General features: G+C 48.4%; 3 protein-coding genes across 3 annotated transcripts in view; 2 read left to right on the top strand and 1 right to left on the bottom strand.

The window, feature by feature from the left end:
- Positions 1 to 8,516, top strand: part of tm9sf2 (transmembrane 9 superfamily member 2) — a 9,736-nt gene extending 1,220 nt beyond the window's left edge. The window contains exons 2-17 of the mRNA XM_047030395.1: positions 473 to 540; positions 1,657 to 1,750; positions 1,878 to 2,005; positions 2,264 to 2,393; positions 2,984 to 3,108; positions 3,334 to 3,445; positions 3,549 to 3,628; positions 3,842 to 3,950; positions 4,580 to 4,712; positions 4,902 to 5,021; positions 5,327 to 5,384; positions 5,796 to 5,955; positions 6,121 to 6,272; positions 6,445 to 6,556; positions 6,740 to 6,911; positions 7,328 to 8,516. Coding sequence (XP_046886351.1) covers positions 473 to 540; positions 1,657 to 1,750; positions 1,878 to 2,005; positions 2,264 to 2,393; positions 2,984 to 3,108; positions 3,334 to 3,445; positions 3,549 to 3,628; positions 3,842 to 3,950; positions 4,580 to 4,712; positions 4,902 to 5,021; positions 5,327 to 5,384; positions 5,796 to 5,955; positions 6,121 to 6,272; positions 6,445 to 6,556; positions 6,740 to 6,911; positions 7,328 to 7,395 — 1,821 coding nt within the window. The 3' untranslated portion in view covers positions 7,396 to 8,516. The remainder of the gene's footprint in view (positions 1 to 472; positions 541 to 1,656; positions 1,751 to 1,877; positions 2,006 to 2,263; positions 2,394 to 2,983; positions 3,109 to 3,333; positions 3,446 to 3,548; positions 3,629 to 3,841; positions 3,951 to 4,579; positions 4,713 to 4,901; positions 5,022 to 5,326; positions 5,385 to 5,795; positions 5,956 to 6,120; positions 6,273 to 6,444; positions 6,557 to 6,739; positions 6,912 to 7,327) is intronic.
- A 6,336-nt stretch (positions 8,517 to 14,852) lies between these two features.
- LOC124474366 (zinc finger protein ZIC 5-like) lies at positions 14,853 to 16,873 on the bottom strand. The gene is made up of 2 exons (XM_047030397.1): positions 16,196 to 16,873; positions 14,853 to 15,389 (listed from the first exon to the last, which is right to left on the bottom strand). The coding sequence occupies exons 1-2, from the start codon at positions 16,737 to 16,739 to the stop codon at positions 14,899 to 14,901; spliced, it is 1,035 nt and encodes a 344-aa protein (XP_046886353.1). The 5' UTR covers positions 16,740 to 16,873; the 3' UTR covers positions 14,853 to 14,898.
- Positions 16,874 to 17,027: 154 nt separating this feature from the next.
- On the top strand, positions 17,028 to 20,150 carry zic2b (zic family member 2 (odd-paired homolog, Drosophila) b). The gene is made up of 3 exons (XM_047030396.1): positions 17,028 to 19,132; positions 19,285 to 19,448; positions 19,560 to 20,150. Exons 1-3 carry the CDS (start codon positions 18,250 to 18,252, stop codon positions 19,737 to 19,739), a joined length of 1,227 nt encoding a protein of 408 aa, XP_046886352.1. The 5' UTR covers positions 17,028 to 18,249; the 3' UTR covers positions 19,740 to 20,150.
- Positions 20,151 to 20,813: the final 663 nt, after the last annotated feature.

Below are 20,813 nucleotides of genomic sequence, written 5' to 3'. Positions count from 1 at the left end.
CAGCCTTTTTCCCCACACTGACAGACACAATGTTTAAGCCTGAGCACACTTCTAAGTTCATAAGACAGAACTTTATTAAGCACAAGGCATGATTTTAATAAGCACAATACATTCTTTAAGACCTATCTATCGTACATAATCTGCTGTATGGGACTAACCCCAGTCACAAGAAACGGCAAAAGAGCAGTAAAAGCACACACACCTGGCTGGGAAATAAATCACTACATGCCGTATCATGAAATAGCATTGAGATCATAAGTATCACCTAATTTGTCATTTTGTATCTTAAGAAAACAGAAAGGAGATATCAAGAAAAATAAGTCATATGAAGTTGGTCTTCTGGTTCCAAAACCAGCCCAAGACCCTTTGCGTTGTATTGACCGAATACAGACTCGAGTCCTGGCTAGACTCTGACCAGTCAGTCGACGGTTGCTGTTCCCCGTGTTTACCTCCTGTTGTTTTTGTTTTCCAGACTTCCATCGAGTTGTTTGTCAACAGATTGGATTCAGTGGAGTCTGTGCTGCCTTATGAGTACACAGCGTGAGTACTACATAACCACACCAACCACCAAACACACGCCGTTGTCTGTCTCTCCCTCACTCCTCAGAGAGCGAGCTGGCCATTGGAGCTGGGTGTGCCTTTTCTCCATTGTGTTACCCTGGTAACTTCGATCCTTTCTTTTTTCGATTGTGACAACATGATAGGGTAGTTTGGACAGCTATGGGTTCTCCCCCCCCCCCCCCCCCCCCCCTCTCTGCAGAGCTTGTAGGCCGAGTGTGTAGAGAGAGACTAGGTCGACTACCGAAATTGAATCGACTAACCTTGTCAGGCGAGTTATCTCTCGCTGGAGAGATACCCGCCTGTAGGTTTAGACTCCAACGATGGAGGGATCTCCGCGACACAGTACAGTGAAAGAAGGAAATGTGAAATACCGCATTCTTCCACTCGCCATTGAACCGGGGCCGTCTGCTTCACGACATGGGAGGTGTTGCTGGTCAGAGGGACTCAGAAGTCGACGAGCCAAACAAACGTGCCCCTCCCGTCACCGCGAGCACCTGTGGGACGTGTCCACGGCAACGCTGCTCCTGTTTGACCCTCCTCCTCCGGTGCATCTGTGTAGCGTCAACAGTGTGCCTTGACCCGGTTACCGGTTTGTCAACCTCAAGTGCAGTGTGCAGAAAGCACACAAAGTGTGTGTGTGTGTGCGTGCGTATCAGAGAGTGGATGCTTGTGTCTATAGGGCCCTATAGTATGTATGACTTAGTCTGGTTAACCTCAGGGGAGCAGCTCCTGGGTGGAGACAACACTGGGAGCATTCATAGCAGCGTCCTCTAGCTGAGGGAAGCAGGAATGCAGCTATAGCGGCTGGGAATCGCCCTTACTGGGATCATCCAAATGGAGCACACTCTGATATTCCTTCGTTCATGCGCCTGGCTGTAACTACACGGACTGTATGGCGCAGAGGGGAAACTGGTGTTCGGAGTTGTAGCCGGTAGGAACTGAAGTGCGTTTGATTTGGGTCCCAGTTCGGCACAGATGCGTTGTTGCCGACCCGAGCGCACACACGCCTTGGCGCTGCCAGGTCCTGTAGTCATGCCCTTTATTGATACTTTTATCTATTGAGATGGTGTTGAAACCTCTGTGTGTGTGTTCCAGGTTTGACTTTTGTTCAGACGTGAAAGAGAAGCGACCCTCTGAGAATTTAGGGCAGGTCCTGTTCGGAGAGAGAATCGAACCTTCTCCTTACAAGGTGCCCACACACAAACATGCACTACCTCAAACACACACGCAATCTCCTCGGTTCTTCTTTGTTGTCTGTCATTTGTTTTACCAGTTGTTCAGTTCTCTTTGCTGGTGTGTGTGTGTGTGCGCTGCAGTTTAACTTCCTGGAGAAGAAGGAGTGTGAGATGGTGTGCACCAAGGAGTATGACACAACGAAGCAAGAGGACAAGTCCAAACTGGACTTCCTGAAGAAGGGCATGCTGTTAAATTACCAGCACCACTGGTGAGACACACGCACATAGATGGACACCACGCATGCACTTGCAAATGTAGTTTTGTAGGGAGTCACCACACACACACTCTGTGTATGTATATCCTAAATTGACCACCAGGTGGCATGTTTCACCTGTGATGACGATCCCTAGTTTACTCCACACACATCCCTACACAAGAGGTTGCCCTCAAGCCCTATAATGGGGCCCAGGTTCAGAACTTGGTCCCTTGTTTGACCTTTAACCTTGTCCTTTGCCCCGCCCCTCAGGATTGTTGACAACATGCCAGTCACATGGTGCTATGACGTGGAGGATGGACAGAGGTTTTGCAATCCAGGCTTCCCCATTGGCTGCTACGTAACAGAGGCGGGGCGCCCCAAAGACGCTTGTGTGGTCAATGTAAGTATGTGGCAGAACATGTCTATATGTTACACTGATCATATATGGCAGAACATGTCTGATATATGTAACATTGATTATATATGGCAGAACATGTCTGATGTATGTTACACTGATTATATATGGCAGAACATGTCTGATGTATGTTACACTGATCATATATGGCAGAACATGTCTGATATATGTTACACTGACCATATATGGCAGAACATGTCTGATATATGTTACACTGATCATATATGGCAGAACATGTCTGATATATGTAACACTGATCATATATGGCAGAACATGTCTGATATATGTAACACTGATCATATATGGCAGAACATGTCTGATATATGTAACACTGATCATATATGGCAGAACATGTCTGATATATGTAACACTGATCATATATGGCAGAACATGTCTGATATATGTAACACCGATCATATATGGCAGAGTATGTTTGATAAATGGCATAAAACTGTACTAGAACAAGTTTTTCGTTTGTAACGGCACTTTAGACCCGTGTATTTTTCTTGGTGTTTGTTCAAATGCAAGGGAATAGCTGTTTACCGTCAATGTTTGTTCTTGTTGTTGTTTACCAGTCTGACTTCAATGACAAGGACACGTTCTACATCTTCAACCACGTGGACATCAGCATCCACTATCACGTGGTGGAGAATGAGGATGCTGGGGCCAGGCTGGTGGCTGCCAAGATGGAGCCCAAGAGGTAGGGAGACGGACGGGGACATAGACAGGATGACAGACAGACGGGGAGACAGTCATCTCAATCTCTCCAACCCTCTCCTCTCCTCCCCTCTTCTCCTCTCCTGTCCCCTTTCCTCTCCTGTCCCCTTCTCTTCTCCTCTCTCTCCTCTCTTCTCTCCTCTCCTCTCTTCCCTTCTTTTCTCCTCTCCTTTCCTCTCCTCTCTCCTCATTTCGTCTCCTCTCCTAGCTACAAGCACACCAATGTAGAGTCTCCAGACTGCTCAGGAGGTCCTATGGATCTCAGCAACAAGTTCACGGGCAAAATCAAGATCCCCTACACGTACTCTGTTCGCTTTGAGGTATGACCCAGACATTCACACACGTGCACTTTCAAACTATAACTGTCTCTGGGCTCATATACTCAATGTTATTATTCATATTTGATTGTGTGTGTGTGTTTAGGAGGATGTTCATATTAGATGGGCCTCTCGCTGGGACTACATCCTGGAGTCTATGCCTCATACCAACATCCAATGGTTTAGGTGAGTCAAATACACACACACACACACACACACTCATACACAGACACACACACACACACACACACTCATACACACACACACTCACACACATACACACACACACACACACTCATACACACACACAGGCACACACAGGCACACACTCACACACTCTCTCTCTCTCTCTCTCTCTCTCTCTCTCTCTCTCTCTCTCTCTCTCTCTCTCTCTGTCAGCATAATGAACTCTCTGGTGATTGTACTGTTCCTGTCTGGCATGGTGGCCATGATCATGCTGAGGACGCTACACAAGGACATCGCTCGCTACAACCAGATGGATTCAGTGGTATGGACGACAGCTGCTTTCTGCTGACTCACTCCTAGCTCACTCCTACCTCTCCCCTACCTCAACCCTCACTCCTACCTCAACCCTCACTCCTACTGCAACCGTCACCCCTAGCTCACCTCTCTACCCTACCTCACCCCCGTATCCTAGCACACCACCAGCCTCCTCCTTAACTCACCCGGAGCCCTCCCCAGCCCGCCTTATCCCCTCTCCCCCTCCTCCCAGCCAACCGACAGCAGACCTTTTTAAGAAGGGAAGAGGTCACACAGCACAAGATGTGGCATGTGCGCGCACACACACACCCATCACATACACAGCCCAAGCACACACGCACACATATACACACACACATACTCACTCATGCTCGGTGATCAAGCTCATTACTTCCAGCAGCTCTCTTCAGCCCCTCCCCTCTGGCATCAAACTGACAGGTAGCGTCGCCGTGGCGACCAGCCGGCTCGTGTGTCCATCCTTTCAAGTCTATCCGCTTCAATCACTACCGAGAACCCTGACCCTTCTGTCTCTCTTCTCTCTGTTTCTTTTCTCTCTCTCTCGCTCGCTCTCGCTCTCTCTCGCTCTCTCTCGCTCTCTCTCTCTCTTGGTGCGCTCTCTCTCTCCCCCTCCCCCAGGAGGATGCCCAGGAGGAGTTTGGGTGGAAGCTGGTTCATGGAGACGTGTTCCGCCCCCCCAGGAAGGGCATGTTGCTCTCCGTGTTCCTGGGGTCAGGAACTCAGATCTTCATCATGACCTTCGTCACCCTCTGTGAGTCCGCAGCCGGAGGGATCCGGAGGGATCAAGTTTGTCGAGACGTTTTACTGTGTGTGTGTGTGTAACGTAATACCAGAAGAGTATGGTTCAGACCAGGATCTTCGAGCCAGCTGATTCTCTGAACAGAAACACAGAAGCCTAACCTCCTTTCTCCTCCCTCTCCCCTCCCCTCCCCACCTCCAGTCTTCGCCTGCCTGGGCTTCCTGTCTCCAGCCAATCGCGGGGCGCTGATGACGTGTGCGGTGGTGCTGTGGGTGCTACTGGGCACGCCTGCCGGCTACGTGGCCGCACGCTTTTACAAATGTAAGAGAGGGAGGGGGAGGGGAGAGGAGAGGGGAGGGGAGAGGAGAGGGGCAGTGACCCTGGTGTCCTCCACACCCCATCTGGGCCACAGGCCGCTCGTTAGCACCAATCAGTGTCTGTCAGGAAAAAGCTGGGGTCACATATGCTATCGCAGGCACTTACTCTCTGACACACACACATGCTCTCACACACACACACACACACACACACACACTCAGCCTTCTGATCCCCGAAGAGGAAGGAGAGTAGATTTTTACGAAAGTGAAGTCTCTCGCTGTGTTCTTCTCTCTTTCTCTCTCTCCCAGCATTTGGAGGAGAGAAGTGGAAGACCAACGTTCTCCTGACAGCGTTCCTCTGTCCAGGGTGAGGAAAGCAGCCCTGTCTGCCTGTCTGCCTGCCTGTCTGTCTGTCCATGCCTGTCTGTCTGTCCATGCCTGTCTGCCTGCCTGTCTGTCTGTCTGTCTGTCTGTCTGTCTGTCTGTCTGCCTGTCTGTCTGTCTGTCTGTCTGTCTGTCTGTCTGCCTGTCTGTCTGTCTGTCTGTCTGTCTGTCTGTCTGTCTGTCTGTCTGTCTGTCTGTCTGTCTGTCTGTCTGTCTGTCTGTCTGTCTGTCTGCCTGCCTGCCTGCCTGTCTGTCTGTCTGTCTGTCTGTCTGTCTGTCTGTCTGCGTTCCTATGTCGGGAATGTCTTCATGTCTCTACAGGGTGTGTTGATTTTGTTGTGCTCACAGATCTGGTGGTCGTGTGTGTGTGTGTGTGTGTGTGTGCTCTCCCCAGGGTGGTGTTTGCGGACTTCTTTGTGATGAACCTGATCCTGTGGGGCGAGGGCTCCTCTGCAGCGATGCCCTTTGGCACCCTGGTGGCCATCCTGGCTCTCTGGTTCTGCATCTCTGTACCCCTCACCTTCCTGGGGGCGTACTTTGGCTTCAAGAAGACCGTGAGCACACACACACACACATCTGTACCCTCACACACACACACCCACACACACACACACATCTGTACCCTCTCTCACACACACAGGACCAATCATAGGGTTGTCTAAAATGCCACTGTTGCACCTCCCATCAGTCCCAAGTCCTTTGTGATTGGTTCCTCCCAGGGCATTGAGCACCCGGTGCGAACCAACCAGATCCCCCGTCAGATCCCGGAGCAGTCGTTCTACACCAAGCCCGTCCCGGGCATCGTCATGGGGGGCATCCTGCCCTTTGGCTGCATCTTCATCCAGCTCTTCTTCATCCTCAACAGCATCTGGTCAGTAGGGCACACGTAACATACACACACACACACCAGCACAGCGGGGCTGACCTGCTATGGTTCAGGCTATGGAGATCTCAGTCAACCTCTCTCTCTCTCTCTCCCTCTCTCGCTGTTTTCCTTTCCTCCTCTTTTTCTCGATCCGTCCTTCCCTCGTTCCGTCCCCCAGGTCTCACCAGATGTACTACATGTTTGGCTTCCTGTTCCTGGTCTTCATCATCCTGGTCATCACCTGCTCCGAGGCCACAATCCTCCTCTGCTACTTCCACCTGTGTGCCGAGGTAGGACACGCGCACGCACACACACGCCCTCTCTGTCAGCTGGCTGTTAGGGAGCCATCTGTGGCTCCGGTCTGACTAAAAGTCCAGAGGTCTCCAACTGATTCAACAAAGATGTGGGAGACACAGGTGTGCTGTATGAACAGATGTTAGAGACTGATGCCCTGGGTGTTCCGGTGTTTCCAGGACTACCACTGGCAGTGGCGTTCGTTCCTGACCAGCGGTTTCACGGCGGTCTACTTCCTGGTCTATGCCATCCACTACTTCTTCTCCAAGCTGCAGATCAGCGGGCTGGCCTCCATCATACTGTACTTTGGCTACACCATGATCATGGCCCTGATCTTCTTCCTCTTCACTGGTACGTACTGCTGTGTGTGTGTGTGTTTTGTGAACACGTGAAGGTCATGTAGAGAGTCACATCTCATAGAACACGCCTGAACTCTCTCGTTTTCCAGCTCACTGGACCGAACACGAGACACACACACAAACCCATACACGTACACGCACACACACTTTCACACACACACACTGAGGGACCATACAGGACAGGACACACACTGTTAGGTGGTTCTAGGAAGTCGAGGCTTCTGGACAGCAAAGTCCAGCTTGGTGTTTGAAGTGTCAAGTAGCAGAAAGGATTCCCTTTTCTCCCTTCTGTGCTATCTGGTTCTCTCTCTCCTTCCTTCCTTCCCTCTCTCTCTCTCTCTCTCTCTCTCTCTCTCTCACTGTTCCTGATCTCTCTGAACCCTCCGTCCCTCCCTCTCTCTCTCTCAGGTACCATTGGGTTCTTCGCCTGTTTCTGGTTTGTAACGAAGATCTACAGCGTCGTCAAGGTGGACTGAGGTCAGCCCCGCCCCGCTCCGCCCTGCTCCGGCCCAGCTCTCCTCAACCCTGAGGTCTCCTCTGACTCTCCTCAGCCAGAGTCTCCATACAACTAAACACTACAAGTTTCCATTCCACGGCCTGTCGACTGTGGATGTGTGTGTGTTTGCTGTAAACACACACACACACACACAGGCAACTCCCCCCCCACCTCCCCCAGATTTATTCGGAAAGTATGCGAGACACCATAGTTCTCCGGAGACATCCGGAAGATGACATCCTCGAACCCCCCCAGCCCCCCCTCCCCTCACCCTCCATTAGATGGGGATGAGATGGGATAGAAAAGGCGCCCCCGGCGATTCCACGGGGACATTTGCTTCAAATGCTGCCTGAGTTTATTGTGCTATTATGCAGTGTAGTGAGCACCCCTCCACAGGAGCCTCCACGTGCAGGGTCAAGTCTGCTCTACGTTGGCGCCCAGGCTTCCAGGGTTTGGGGAGTCGTGCTGATTGATTGTAAATAACTTTCTTTTTTTTTTCTTCTAAAGTTGAACCGAATTGAGGATGAGCCTTCAAAGGAATTCACCCTGTTACCATGGACACACTCTTCTCCTGTTTGTCTTATCTGGTATTTATTTACTTTCTGGGGTTGTTTCAATGTTTTTTTGTTTGTTTCCTCTTTTTTGGGGGGTTGTTACAGATGTGTAAGTATTAACCAGCCGGAGGGGTCTCTGTTATTTAATGTTTTATTATTATACGTCTTTTATTGGCTTTATTTTTCTTTCTACGCCTCTTCACTCTTGTGCCTCACTGCTCGCTGTTTGGCTGAAGCCCAGAGTCACGCCATCATCCATTCATTCATTCATTCAGAAATCCATTCAGTCATACATTCAGATATTCAAACACCTAATTCATCCATCAGTTCACTCACCCATTCATTCATTCGTTCATTCAGTTGTAGGGAGATCCATATCCTGTGTTTGTGTATATAAACTCTCATAACCTCTAGTGGTGTCATGGCCAAAGAAGGGGTTCCTTCTCTGCTCCATTTACTTCGAAAAATGTAATTACGACCAGAACACAAAACAAATGGTACAAAATAATAAAAGTATTTTTTTCCTGGGAAAAAAAAAAAGATTCAATCAAGTGTGTCTTGTGTGTTTAAAAAGGGGTGGATGGCTCTCAAATAATCCGAACCTGAGGTCCGTATTCGCACGTTTTCATAAGAGGTAGAACCACGTTAGTCGTCCGTCATCGCACCCTGGCAGATACGATGATGGGAGTGTGACCGCCTGTCTGTTTTCCCATTGGGCAACATCTGCCTGTCAGTAGATTCAAAAGAGCTGATTGGTACGACCCCACGGAGCACCTTATGGCCGAGGCATGATGGGATATCGTCCCAGCCGACATCTGCTGAGCTGTGTTGACCCCCAACACGAACACACACGCATACACACACACACACAGTCTAACATCCACCCTTCCTCACTCCTCTCTCCGTCAGTATATGATTGTACTACTTCCAGAGTCAGCACTTCTGGCTGGCTGTGAGTTATGGATCTATGAGAGTGTCTGTTCAAAAGAAAATGGCGGTAAATAACAGAGAGACTAGAGTAAAAAGGAGGGAAGCGATTGACTATTGTCAGCCTGTGTCTTTCAGATGGGAAGCGTTCTCTCTGACTAGAGGTCTGATGTGCAGATTTTCTGTGTACATAGAAGCTTGTGTCTTTGTGAGGTCAAGAGGTCACGCAGCGAGGCCCCCCTCTGAGCAGAATATAGCACACAGCCCCGACAGTTAGGATACAGTAAGGCAAATCATGTACAAACTGGGACTCGTGATTAACGACCACTTCGCCTGTTGAACGTTCTAGTGTGTCAGTGCACTGACCACTGAAGACCCGTTCAGGAAGCGATTCTGTGCATGTTTGAACATGTCCAGATACTGTATTTAATCTCTCAAGAGAGATGTTTCTCACTCACGCTAGCCACTCTGTTGTGGATGGGTGGCATGATCCGACGTCGAGCTGATGAAACCCTTTTTCGAATTGTCGTGACTCTTTCCGGCCTGCCTGCTTACAGATCCATCCTTACAGGGTCGATTCAGTACAGTGTGGTGTCTCCACACACACACACACACACTACACACACACACAAGTAGAGCGCTAACGAAAGGGGAGGACAGTCAGGAGACTGGAGCAGCTGTACAACAGAAGTGTCTTGTAAGGCCTGACTCATGTCAGCCCCTCCTCCTCCTCTGTTCCCCTCAGACACACTTGCGGGGTGAGGTCATTGTGACGTCAGGGCTGTATTCCGGAAGGATCCCTGAATGGCTGATTGTCTACTCCCAGAGAAGCCGAGGGGAGTGGGATCAGTCTTTGAATGAAAGGACGCAAAGCTTCAGAGTGTTCCGTTGTCTGCAGAAGGGAGGTTACTGCCACTGTTCATTTGGTGTAACGTCACACACACACACACAACCCCAGCCCATGCCTCATAGTAACCTGCTACGATGATGAAGATGGAAGAGACGAAGCAAGCATTCCTCTCATTCTGCGTTTTACGGCTCGTCCTTTACGAGGGCGGACGGACGGCCATATTTCCACAATGCCCGGTGTCACGGCCCTGACTGAGGAGGACAGGGGGATGAAAGTGTCCCAGGGTGCTGGTGTTGGGGGGGGGCGCGTGGGCGACCCCTTTGTTAAACCGGTGTCTTCTCTTTGATGACTCCTGTTGCTCCAGGGTGTCTCTGTTCCCTTATTCTCCTCCACCCCCACCCCTCTCCTCCTCCTCATTGCTGTTTTATTTCTGGGTGCTTTTGTCTTCCTGGTCATTATTGGTGCTCAGCTTTAGTCTCTGCCATTTCCCTCTCCTCGCTGCCTAATCAATTACAATACCCTTCCCCCGTGACCAAGTTGTGTGTGTGTGTGTGTGTGTGAACGCACAACACATCTATAATGTCATTAAAACATCCACCACAAACTCAAACTCGCGGAATTTGTTGGTGTCGTAAACTGAACTCGAGTAAAGTTGCGTCGTCGAAGGGTCCTTTTCGTGTGTTTCCACGCGGTGAATGTGTTGCGAGTTTGGTGGTTGCGGTTGGTTGTGTATGTGTGCGAGTCAGCCTCTATACCTCACAATACTCGCGTGCTTTGCAAGGCCTCTGCCTCCTCTGCTAACTCGCTTTGTGGTGCTATAAACATTGACAAGGTTCTGCCACCGAAATGTTGGGTTTTGCAACCTAAATTTGAGGCTATGCAACACAATGCGGTGTTAAGCAAAGTTCTGCAACAGAGATATCCTATTGGTCATTGCTGACTGACTCACAGACTACCATACATCCCTGGTTCTCCAGTCGGGTCCAGCATAACCTCTACACACCCCTAACCCTTGTATTACCCTGCTACTACCTACACGCACACACGCACACACACAGACGAGAGGAACAGTTGTGCCCTCTGTTCTAGGGGGGGTGTTTCAGTCAGATTTCAGCAGGGTTTCTCTTTCTCCTCTACAGGGGAGCTTCGCGGGGGGGCTGTGTGTGTTTGTATGTGTGTGTGTGCATGTGTGTGTGTGTGTGTATAATAACTCTGTAGGGGTCCTTCATGCCAGTGTGCCCGTGGCGGATCATTTAGTCTAGTTATTCATCTCCTCCTGCAGTCAATACAAACACCCCATAATAGTCCTTCTCCTCCACACCCTAACACTTACTCCTCCTTTCACTCCTTCCCTCGTTCTTTATCCCTCTGTCATCCCTGATGAATGAGTGTGACTAACCGAGGATTGGATGGGAAGTGTATGGTGTTCAAGGGTCAGAATGGACCGACACACACGCATGACTGTGCTATAGAATGTGTGTGTGTGTGTGTTCATGACCAGATAATAGTCAAATACAATGCATCAAAGCTAACAGAGGGATTAAAATTGTAGTCCTGAGGGGTAATTAATTCCAGGTAATCTCGTATTCCAGATTAAGACTTCATCGTGGGCCAGCGGAACAGAACAGGCCTGGAGGGCTTGCTCGTTAACAGAGTTGGATGACCAGAGTTAGACAGTGTCTCTTTCTAACTTTGTCGATGACGACTGGCGTTGGAGAGAGATCGTGAAAGAGAGGAAAAGGGGCTGAGGGAAAGGGAGAGAGACATGCAGGGGGAGACAGAGAGAGTAAAGGTAAGAGTGAGTCCCATGTTGTTGTTTATAGGGGGAACATGGAAACAATTAGAGGAAGGTATTTCTCAACAGCCTTCATTACCAGTGTGATGGTGATACTCTACTACATGCACACACACAGACACAGACACACACACACACACACACACATATACCGAAGACTCCTAAAACCTTCATTACCTCTCTCTTCTTCTATTGCCCCCCCCACCCCACCCCCAATGCAGAGTCATGGTTGACTAGTCTCTAAAGGCTACACTCTTCTGTTTACCCCTGTGTAAGGGTCTTTCAATCCTCTTTTCCTTTGTCCATCTCTACATTCCCTCGTTTGGCCGACGAGGCTTATTGGCTAATAATGAGCATTAGTCAGAATCGAGCACATCCTCTTATTAACACATACATACACTCACACACATACTGGACCCTCAACAATGTATAATCTGTAATCCTCCATCAAATTCTGACCATTCATCATCACTGGAACCTTAAGTAAAGAATCACTCCACACATATAGCATTAACCCACCACACATTGTATTCCCCTGCTGTGCACACTCACACACACAAAGAAGGTCCATAAGTTTAAACATTAACATAGTAGGCTACTCACTAGTTTCAAAGAACAGATCATTCATATTAGTTCATGCCCTTAAATCAAAACATTGTGAATAGTTGAGATTTGTCCAACTTTATTGATAAAGGGTGGGTTCACTTTACATTTAGATGAAGTCTGACCGTCCTGATGTTCCATTGTCCAGGTTCTGACATGCCAGCCTGCTTTAACACAGTCTTGATGAAGATGGAGGTTGTCTGTGTTTTGGAAGGTGACGAACCAGGCTCCGTTCTTAATCGTGTTTTCTCCAGCACTTTCACCTCTCGTGTCTTTTGGTGAAGTGCATGGCGTCACCGTGTCTGAGAAAGTTAGCCCACTCATTCTCAGTCACCGTGGCTAAAGGCGCCCGGCATGAAAGATATCTCAGCGGCCGGTTCACTATAGGGGTGAACAAATCGCTGACAAAGGAACCGTCTTTTCAATTCATTGGCGTCGTTAAGACAACGGCTCGGTATCTCCACAATATGTTCCACTTCAAAAGCGGTCTTCATCCAGTGGCGTCTGCCAGGCAAATGAGAATGTGTGTCTAACTATACCCTTCGTTACAGATGATTGTGTTGACTCACTGCATTTTCAACAGACGTGTTCAACACTGACCGGAGACTCGAATTGTCCACTTTCAAAGTAATCGAGACAAAAGACTGAAGAGACGGCCAGCCCAAAAAGGTTGCTCGTGTCAGGGACCCCATTGACTCCACCTCGGTCATTCAAACGAAATCCAAACGGGCACAAACTGATAAATAGGGGTTAACAAATATATTAACATTGAAAGCAGCCACCAGAAACGTGTGTATATTAAAATTTATTCAGTCAATATGAAAGGATGGGAAAATAGATTTTAACACTCAATAAATGATGATAAAATACAATAAACAGGACTCATGTAAGCTAGCTCATCACTTCAGAACAAAATACAGCCATGAGCCAATATCTCAGTAAGTACAATCAAAGGTAAACAAGGTTCTTGGGTCATATGCTGACCATCCAATACACGTTTTAAAATTCGAACTACTTGAGGTGCACTTGATTTAACTTTGCTTTCAAAGCAGAGGTTGTCCTACTTACAACCTCTTTGTCCTATAGGGACAATTCAATCAGTTCTATGGTGCCTGTTAAGTTAAAACAAGCATACCTCCAGTGTTTCTAATCCATATCTGACCCAGGTGTGGTCACATCTCATTCTGGCAACACAGTTCATCATGGTCTAACTCTCTCAGGCCAATTACCTGCTGTCTGCAGCAGTCACACACACTCACCATAAAGGGACAATTCACTGGTTTGTCACAATAACAAATAAATGTAATCTGGTACCAGAAGTGCCAGAGGGGTCAGCATCGCTGCTCAGAGAAATGTGTGTTTGTGTGTGTGTGTGTGTGTGTACACCATTTGGGCATGTGATACCATGTGTCCACTACAGCTTTATGCTGTTACAGCAGGGCGGGCGGGTGGGCGGGGATTGGGAGTTGTCTATATTTAACGGCCAATGGGAAGTGTTCCCCTGTACATGTCAAATGCATGGCATAAGATGTCCCACACTACCGGTCTAGATGCAGCCCGTCACCCCAAACTCCCTTCATCATTCCCTCCCTCCAGCTGACTGTGAACTCTGGGGAGCACAATGATGAGGCTGTCATCGTTACAAGTGGGTACAGGATGAAACGTGTGCAACATCAGAGGGACATGTGTAAAGATAATACAAACATATACAATACAAACACTCCCCATCTCTATCTCTCTCTCTCACACACACACACACACACACACACACACACACACACACACACACACACACACACACACACACACACACACACACACACACACACACACACACACACACACACACACACACACAGCTATGCATAGTTGTCATGACCTCAGTGTCCTAGAGTAACCCTGTCCCTCCAGAGTGAATTGTTTCACACACGCAAAAATAAATCTATCATATCCATTAACCAGGACTTCCTTTCTGATATTTTCACTTATTTAACAAAATCCAAATATTTAACATTTTGATATTTGACCAATCCCAGTTAGTTATAATGAAGCACAGAACCACATCTTATCCCAAAGAGAACAGTGTTGGGTGCCACCACATTAACACTAAATAAAGAAATAACAATTTAAGAACTACCTCAATGGTTCCATAGAACACCCTTCACAGGTCCAAAAGTTTCCATATTGAAACCTCTGTATAAACTAAGAACCCTATAGAGTTCCAAACAGCACCTTACAGAGCTGAAAGGGGTTCTACTGTATGGGAACCTTTTTCCAGAGGGTTTGGAACAAGTTTGGGTGGAGATGTGTGGTTCCATCCAGGGCACCACAGCGTCTTCTGAGGAACTTGACCGTCCTCCATCCCTATCTTAGTTCTCTTATGGCAACACGTTATAATGGCTTACGAAATGACCCCCAGGTGAGCGATGTGGTCCCTGGGGAAAACTAGTCCCGTCCACCTGCCGTGATGATGGTCACTAGACTTGCTTACCCCCCCCCCCCCCTCCCCTCCCCAAACTCAAACAGACAAGTCTTAGTGACACTGCAACAGAGCTGGTTTGGTGACGAGCAGGCCCAGACCTGAACGTCTGTGCTGGGCTCCAGTGCTAATGCCAAGGCCTTCAGCTTAGCGCGCAAACATAATTTATGGCCAGCAGGATACCCCCCGCCCCCCTTCTCCACCCCCATCCATGACCCCCCCACCCCGAGGTCCACCCATGTACACGGCGCCCCCAGAGTACTGGAGGCCTGGTGTTACGTGTTGTACTCGTCGTCATCGCTGGGTTCTGACTTAATGTCGTCAGGGTGGATCTGGAGGTAGTTCTGGGTGGCGGTCCTGGTACACACGTACCACTCCTTCATGTCTGTCACCTGAGGTAGAGGGGGGTTCACTGATTGGTTCCTCTGTGTCCTAGGGGGAGGGTTTGCCCGGTTCCTGACCAACCCCGATAGGGAGAGGTCAAGGGGTCCGGAGTTGGGGGAGGGGCAGAAGAGGACCTTGCGCTCGATGGATGAGGGGGAGGAGTCGAAGTGGATCTTGAGATCTAGTGGTTCCGAGGTAGGCGAGGCCTTGACGTGGACCTTCATGTGTTTGCGGAGGGAGCTGGGGTGAGTGTAGGACTTCCCACAGCCCAGGGCTTTGCAGTCGTAGGGCTTGGAGCTGGTGTGGACCTGCGAGTGCTTCTTCCTGTCGCTGCTGTTGGCGAAGCGGCGCTCGCAGAACTCACACTGGAACGGCTTCTCCCCTGGATGAGAGGAAGGACAGGGAGGAGGAAGGAAAGAGAGGCACGATTTGGATGGTTGGAGGGGAGAAGAGATGGAACGCGAACAGGATCAATAAGAGGAGGGGAGGGATGGAGAAGTGCAGAGGGGAGGGGTGGAGGACCAGAGCGACAGAGAGGAGTGCAAGAAAGAAACAATCAATTCAATTGTAGACTAAATACAGCACCTTGATGTTAGCATTCTGCTTTCGGATTCATCAGTAGCAACCTTCATAGACTGGAGTTTGGCCCGTGGGCCACACTTTATCTAGATCTACTTCCTAATTACCAAACCCAAATCTATATTTATAAATACCAACGGGTTCACTTATAACATATCCTTGTAGTTCCTGCACCCTGACCTGCCCTTGGAACATGTTACACTCAACACTGCTGTAAGGAAGGACACCAGCCTAAGCTTCTTCAAGCATAGCAACATGATGTCCACCTTAACATCTATTGCCATGAAGGTTAAGTTTCAATCAGTTAGTTTGACATTTTCCTACACACAAACGGACATGACACTAGACAGACACTGCTTCGCCTTAAGGCAAAATTATAAACAGACCTTAAGACAAGACAGTTGATGGGCTATAGTTACCCGCCATCACAAAATGAAAAGAAGCACAATGCATGCCATTCAGACTAGCCTAAATCAAGATATCATCGAAGCCATTACATATGGAGTCTTTGCTAGCTAGCTTAGCTAGTCAGATTACATACTATTTTTTTCAATTGTGATGGGGTCGCTATGGGGACCATTTCCCGTGCCCCCTCTTCAAAAAACATACCAGTGTGCGTGCGTGTGTGAATCTTAAGGTTTTCCGAACGGGCAAACATTTTCCCGCAGTCAGGGAATGAGCATGAGAAGGGTTTCTCCCCGGTATGCACTCGGATGTGGTTAATCAGTTTATATTTCGCCTTGAAAGCCTTCCCTTCGCGCAGACATTCTTCCCACATACAGACATGGCTCAGAGACTCGAGCCCCGCGACGTGATCCATGGTGACGTGGTCGACCAGCTCGTGCATGGAACTGAAAGTTAGATCGCAGATCTTTTGTTTGGAGGTTTTGCTAAGCTCGGTCCATTTGCAAATCAACTCGGTCTTTATTGCCCCGTTCGGATAGGAGCCAGTCGGGGCGGCGCGAGGAGGCGATGCGATGCTCGAGGCAACCGAGTTGTTGTTGCGGAGCGGAGGGAGGCCATTGTGCCGCGCGCCCGCCCGCTGCATGGTAGAGACGGGCAGCTGGCTAGCTCCGTCGGCGGATTGAAGCCGCTCTGGTTTCGTTAAAACCGCGTATAACTCTCTCCCCCACCCGGTTTTGAGAAGGCGCATGTGGCAGTCCAGGGGTACCCCGCGGCTCGGTTACACCCGGGCGGTCCGTCCCTCCATGCTCGCTCGATAGTACAAGGAACCGTATTCACACCAGAGGAGGTATCAGCTATAGCGTCCCAATAGTCTGAAATGGTGCCCTCTCCTGGTGTTCTCCTTCCGTTTATCTGACCTTAACAAATGGGACAGACTGAAGCAATATGGCGTCCATCTTTAAAAGGCCTATTTTGCGTGTGTGGTGTTTTTTAGATTAGTGTTTACAAAGGAGAGGACGAGAGGGAAGGACGAAGTTTAAGAGTGCACCTAGTGGTAGGTATGCAAAACTCTCACAGCTAGTGCCAGTTAAACTAGGCCTCCCACTGTGTGGCTGTATAGTAGGCTACAGGGCTAGATGAAGCCTGCCTGGAAATGATTTGCCTAATAGGCTACACATTTATTTTCATGATTTTACATTCATTTGTTTCTTTTCTTTCATGTTAATAAATTCGTTCACAACCATCCGTTTATTGATAATTAATTAGGGCTCGTTGATATTGTTGAGGAATGGAGGATTGAGATATGGAGGAAATGTCGGACCAGGGTTTTGGTCCATCAGATCTAATAAAACTTGAGTCCTTTCAGCTTGGCGAGTCCAGAGAGACACACTCCTTTTTCCTGTCCGACTGAAAATCAAATTTTTCCTCCTGATTTCAGCCCTTCCTTTGAACTTGGGCCACCCCCGCGGTTCTGTCAGCGGGGCAGGGAGACACATGGCCCGGGTATGGAGGTGGTGTATGTCTCTACCCTCCATGCTTATCATCCCACCCGCTACTATAGGGTGGGATTCCCTAACCACAGATTCGCTTTTAAAGATTCCCTTTCTCGTACCTTTAGGCCCAACAAAAATACAACAACACAAATAGGTTACTACTGATCCCACAACTATGGGTGTTATTTTTCTAATGCTTACATAACTGGGGGCTGTATTAGAGGCAGCTGTGAAAGTTTGCTGTCCAGGAGGATATAACAACCTAATAAATTCAATAGATTTTCTTTGAAAAAACAGTTTCCCGTCAAGGCCCCCTGCCCCCCAAAAACACAGTCTGGGCGGGGCGCCCACTGGAGACTAACCTTTAATTGGTGGGAGGGACGGGGGTCCACCAGACGACGTGTCCAATCAGCGCTCAGCTCGGGGACCCCCCGGGCTCCCTAAAAGAGGAGGTAAGATGTGACTCGTGAGTACCTTGGAGAGTAGCGCCATAGACTTCAGGGAGCACGAGAACAGGCTGGTTGTTCTCGTGCACATTGACAACAAGATATTTTTTATGTTTGATTATAACCGAAGCTATTGATACAGCTATAGCTGTAGGATTCTCTGGTCCAGCTGTGAAAATATATGCTCTACATTGCAACTATCATTTTAAAGGAACTTTAAAATCCATATAGATCTTTTTTGGTTACATTTGAGGACATTCAGTGTTCAAATATTGTCTTGTGCGCATCGGCAATACCGCGAGCCCAGGGCCTCGCTGTGATGCTGTTGGAGTCTAGCTATCAGGCCGCGAGCACAGGGGTCAGCGCATTCTCCAGACACCAACCCGCTTCTGAGATGCACGATCGGGAATCTGGCTTCATGGACGCAGTTCACATGGGCGCTTTTAAGCTAAATGATCATTCACCAGGTCAGGGTACCGCGTTTGCAGGCCAGGGGAGTGGGTACGCGGCCTCCTATGCCAGTTCTACCCGGGACTTTATTCTGCGTAACCGGGGGTTCGGAGGAGACTCGCCCTCAGGTAACGACCAACACGCACGACTCAGAACCATGACGGGGTCCCTGCATCACCCTCACGCGGAGGGCCAGGGGCACGGGCACATACTCTTTCCTGGGATTCATGAACAGCACCATGGCTCTGCCAACGTGCTGGGCGGGCGGCTGGGGATGCCGGGCGAGGTGTTCGGGCGAGCGGACCAATATCATCATGTATCCGGACCAAGAGGGGACCCTTACGGCCAGTACGGTGCCATAGGTCTGAACATGGGAATGGCTACGCATCACCACCCCGGCGCCTTCTTCCGTTACATGCGACAGCAGTGCATCAAACAGGAGTTGATTTGCAAGTGGGTTGACCCTGATCAACCAGGTGGCTCCAGCCGATGCTGTGGCAAGACCTACGGCACCATGCACGATCTGGTGGCGCACGTCTCCGTGGAACACGTCGGTGGGCCCGAGCAGAGTAGCCACATCTGCTTCTGGGAGGACTGCCCGCGAGAGATCAAACCGTTCAAGGCCAAATACAAGCTGGTGAATCACATTCGCGTGCACACCGGGGAGAAACCGTTCCCGTGCCCATTCCCTGGTTGTAGCAAGGTGTTTGCGCGCTCAGAAAATCTTAAAATCCACAAGCGGACGCACACAGGTAAAGCATTAGACCGTTACATATGTTAAATGGTCAAAAGATTATTATTAATGTTGGCCATGCTTATTTATTAAAACTGCGTAGTAATGTGTTCTTACCCTTTTGTAATATGTTCTAAACCCTTGTATTCTTGTTCTTTCCTTTCTTTCCAGGAGAGAAGCCGTTCGTGTGTGATTACTTCGGCTGCGACAGACGCTTTGCCAACAGCAGTGACCGCAAGAAACACATGCACGTTCACACGTCTGACAAGCCCTATCTGTGCAAGATGTGTGAGAAGTCCTACACGCATCCAAGCTCTCTGCGCAAACATATGAAGGTATGGTAGTTCTACTTGTACATATGTATTTTACTTCAACGTTTTCGCATTTAAGATCAATAATTTCCATCAAATGATGTACTTATTTAGCTCATGGTGTTTTTATTGCAGGTCCACGACTCACTCTCAACCACCGAGTCCTCTCCAGCCGCCAGCTCAGGGTACGAGTCAACTAGTCCATCTGGACTGGTGTCTCCCGCCTCAGAGTCGCAGAGCAACATGTCCCCAGACAGCATCGTGCTCGGACACAGCGGACACAGCCACAGCAACTTCAGTGAGTGGTACGTCTGAACGCCACGCAAAATTCTTGGACATCGGATCCAAATCTCGGGGAATACTCAGGGGACTGATGCACCTGAAACAGAGACAACATGTGGGGGCTATTGGACTGTAAAATGGACCATGCCTCCAAGAAATTATTGTGAACTGATGCAAGCCGTTAAAAAAGAAACGACCATAGGAATTGAAATGGAAGGTTATAATCAGTCAAAAGTTGGTTAGGATCTGAAGCCCTTTTCTGAGTGGCTGGAAATCTTATTAATTCCAAAAAAGTGCCAAAGCAAAACATTTTTAATGTTCGTCTATTTACATTTTAAGAAATATCTATCGATAAAGATATTTGAGGAGTAAGTGTTTTATGTTATCATCAGTAAAAGGCAACTCGTTTATAGGCTGCTGTAAAGGAAACTATTTATAGATATATTGTTGACCTTTTTATTTTGTTTAATTACTTGTTCATATAATGTTTGTTTTTGTACTGTATAAAAATAAATGAATGTAAAACAAATCAGCGTTTTCCATTTATGATGCCCATGCGTGTAACAACTTTATAGTAAACATTTTTGGTAGGACTACATCTGACAATGAGCATAACATTTTTCGAATGTATTTTAATTGTTCCTTTCAACTATATTCACAGTTATTTGACAGATTTCACATTTAGGATTTACGTAAATAAGAGACAAATTAATTCAGACAATGGCTTTGTGGTCATCACAGGTCAGTGAGTGTGGTAGCTACAATATAGCATGAGGTACTGTCAGGATCATGCAAAATAGAGCGTAATAAGCCTACATTTTAAAAACGTTTGCATATGAAAAGACACTGTCTGGTTAATGTCATGCTACTAATTTACTAAAGCAATTGAGAAATGTATAGTCATTTTTACAATCAATGTCACGAAGGGATTCGTGGTTGTCCTCTGATAACTTAATTATATAATATCATCGTGTCTAACTGATATCTCTCAAAGAACACAAACTCAAAAAGGAGAGAAATGTAGGGTTGGAATTGAAGCTCCCATAATGTACCATCAAATCAGAGTAGGCTAGCCTGTGTTGATGGATGTGAAGCCATGTCCTTAGG

Source organism: Hypomesus transpacificus, chromosome 12 (genome assembly GCF_021917145.1).
Source record: "Hypomesus transpacificus isolate Combined female chromosome 12, fHypTra1, whole genome shotgun sequence".
Classification (NCBI taxonomy): Eukaryota; Metazoa; Chordata; class Actinopteri; order Osmeriformes; family Osmeridae; genus Hypomesus; species Hypomesus transpacificus.
The sequence above is the reverse complement of the archived record's forward strand: the minus strand, read 5'-3'. Positions and strand labels throughout refer to the sequence as shown.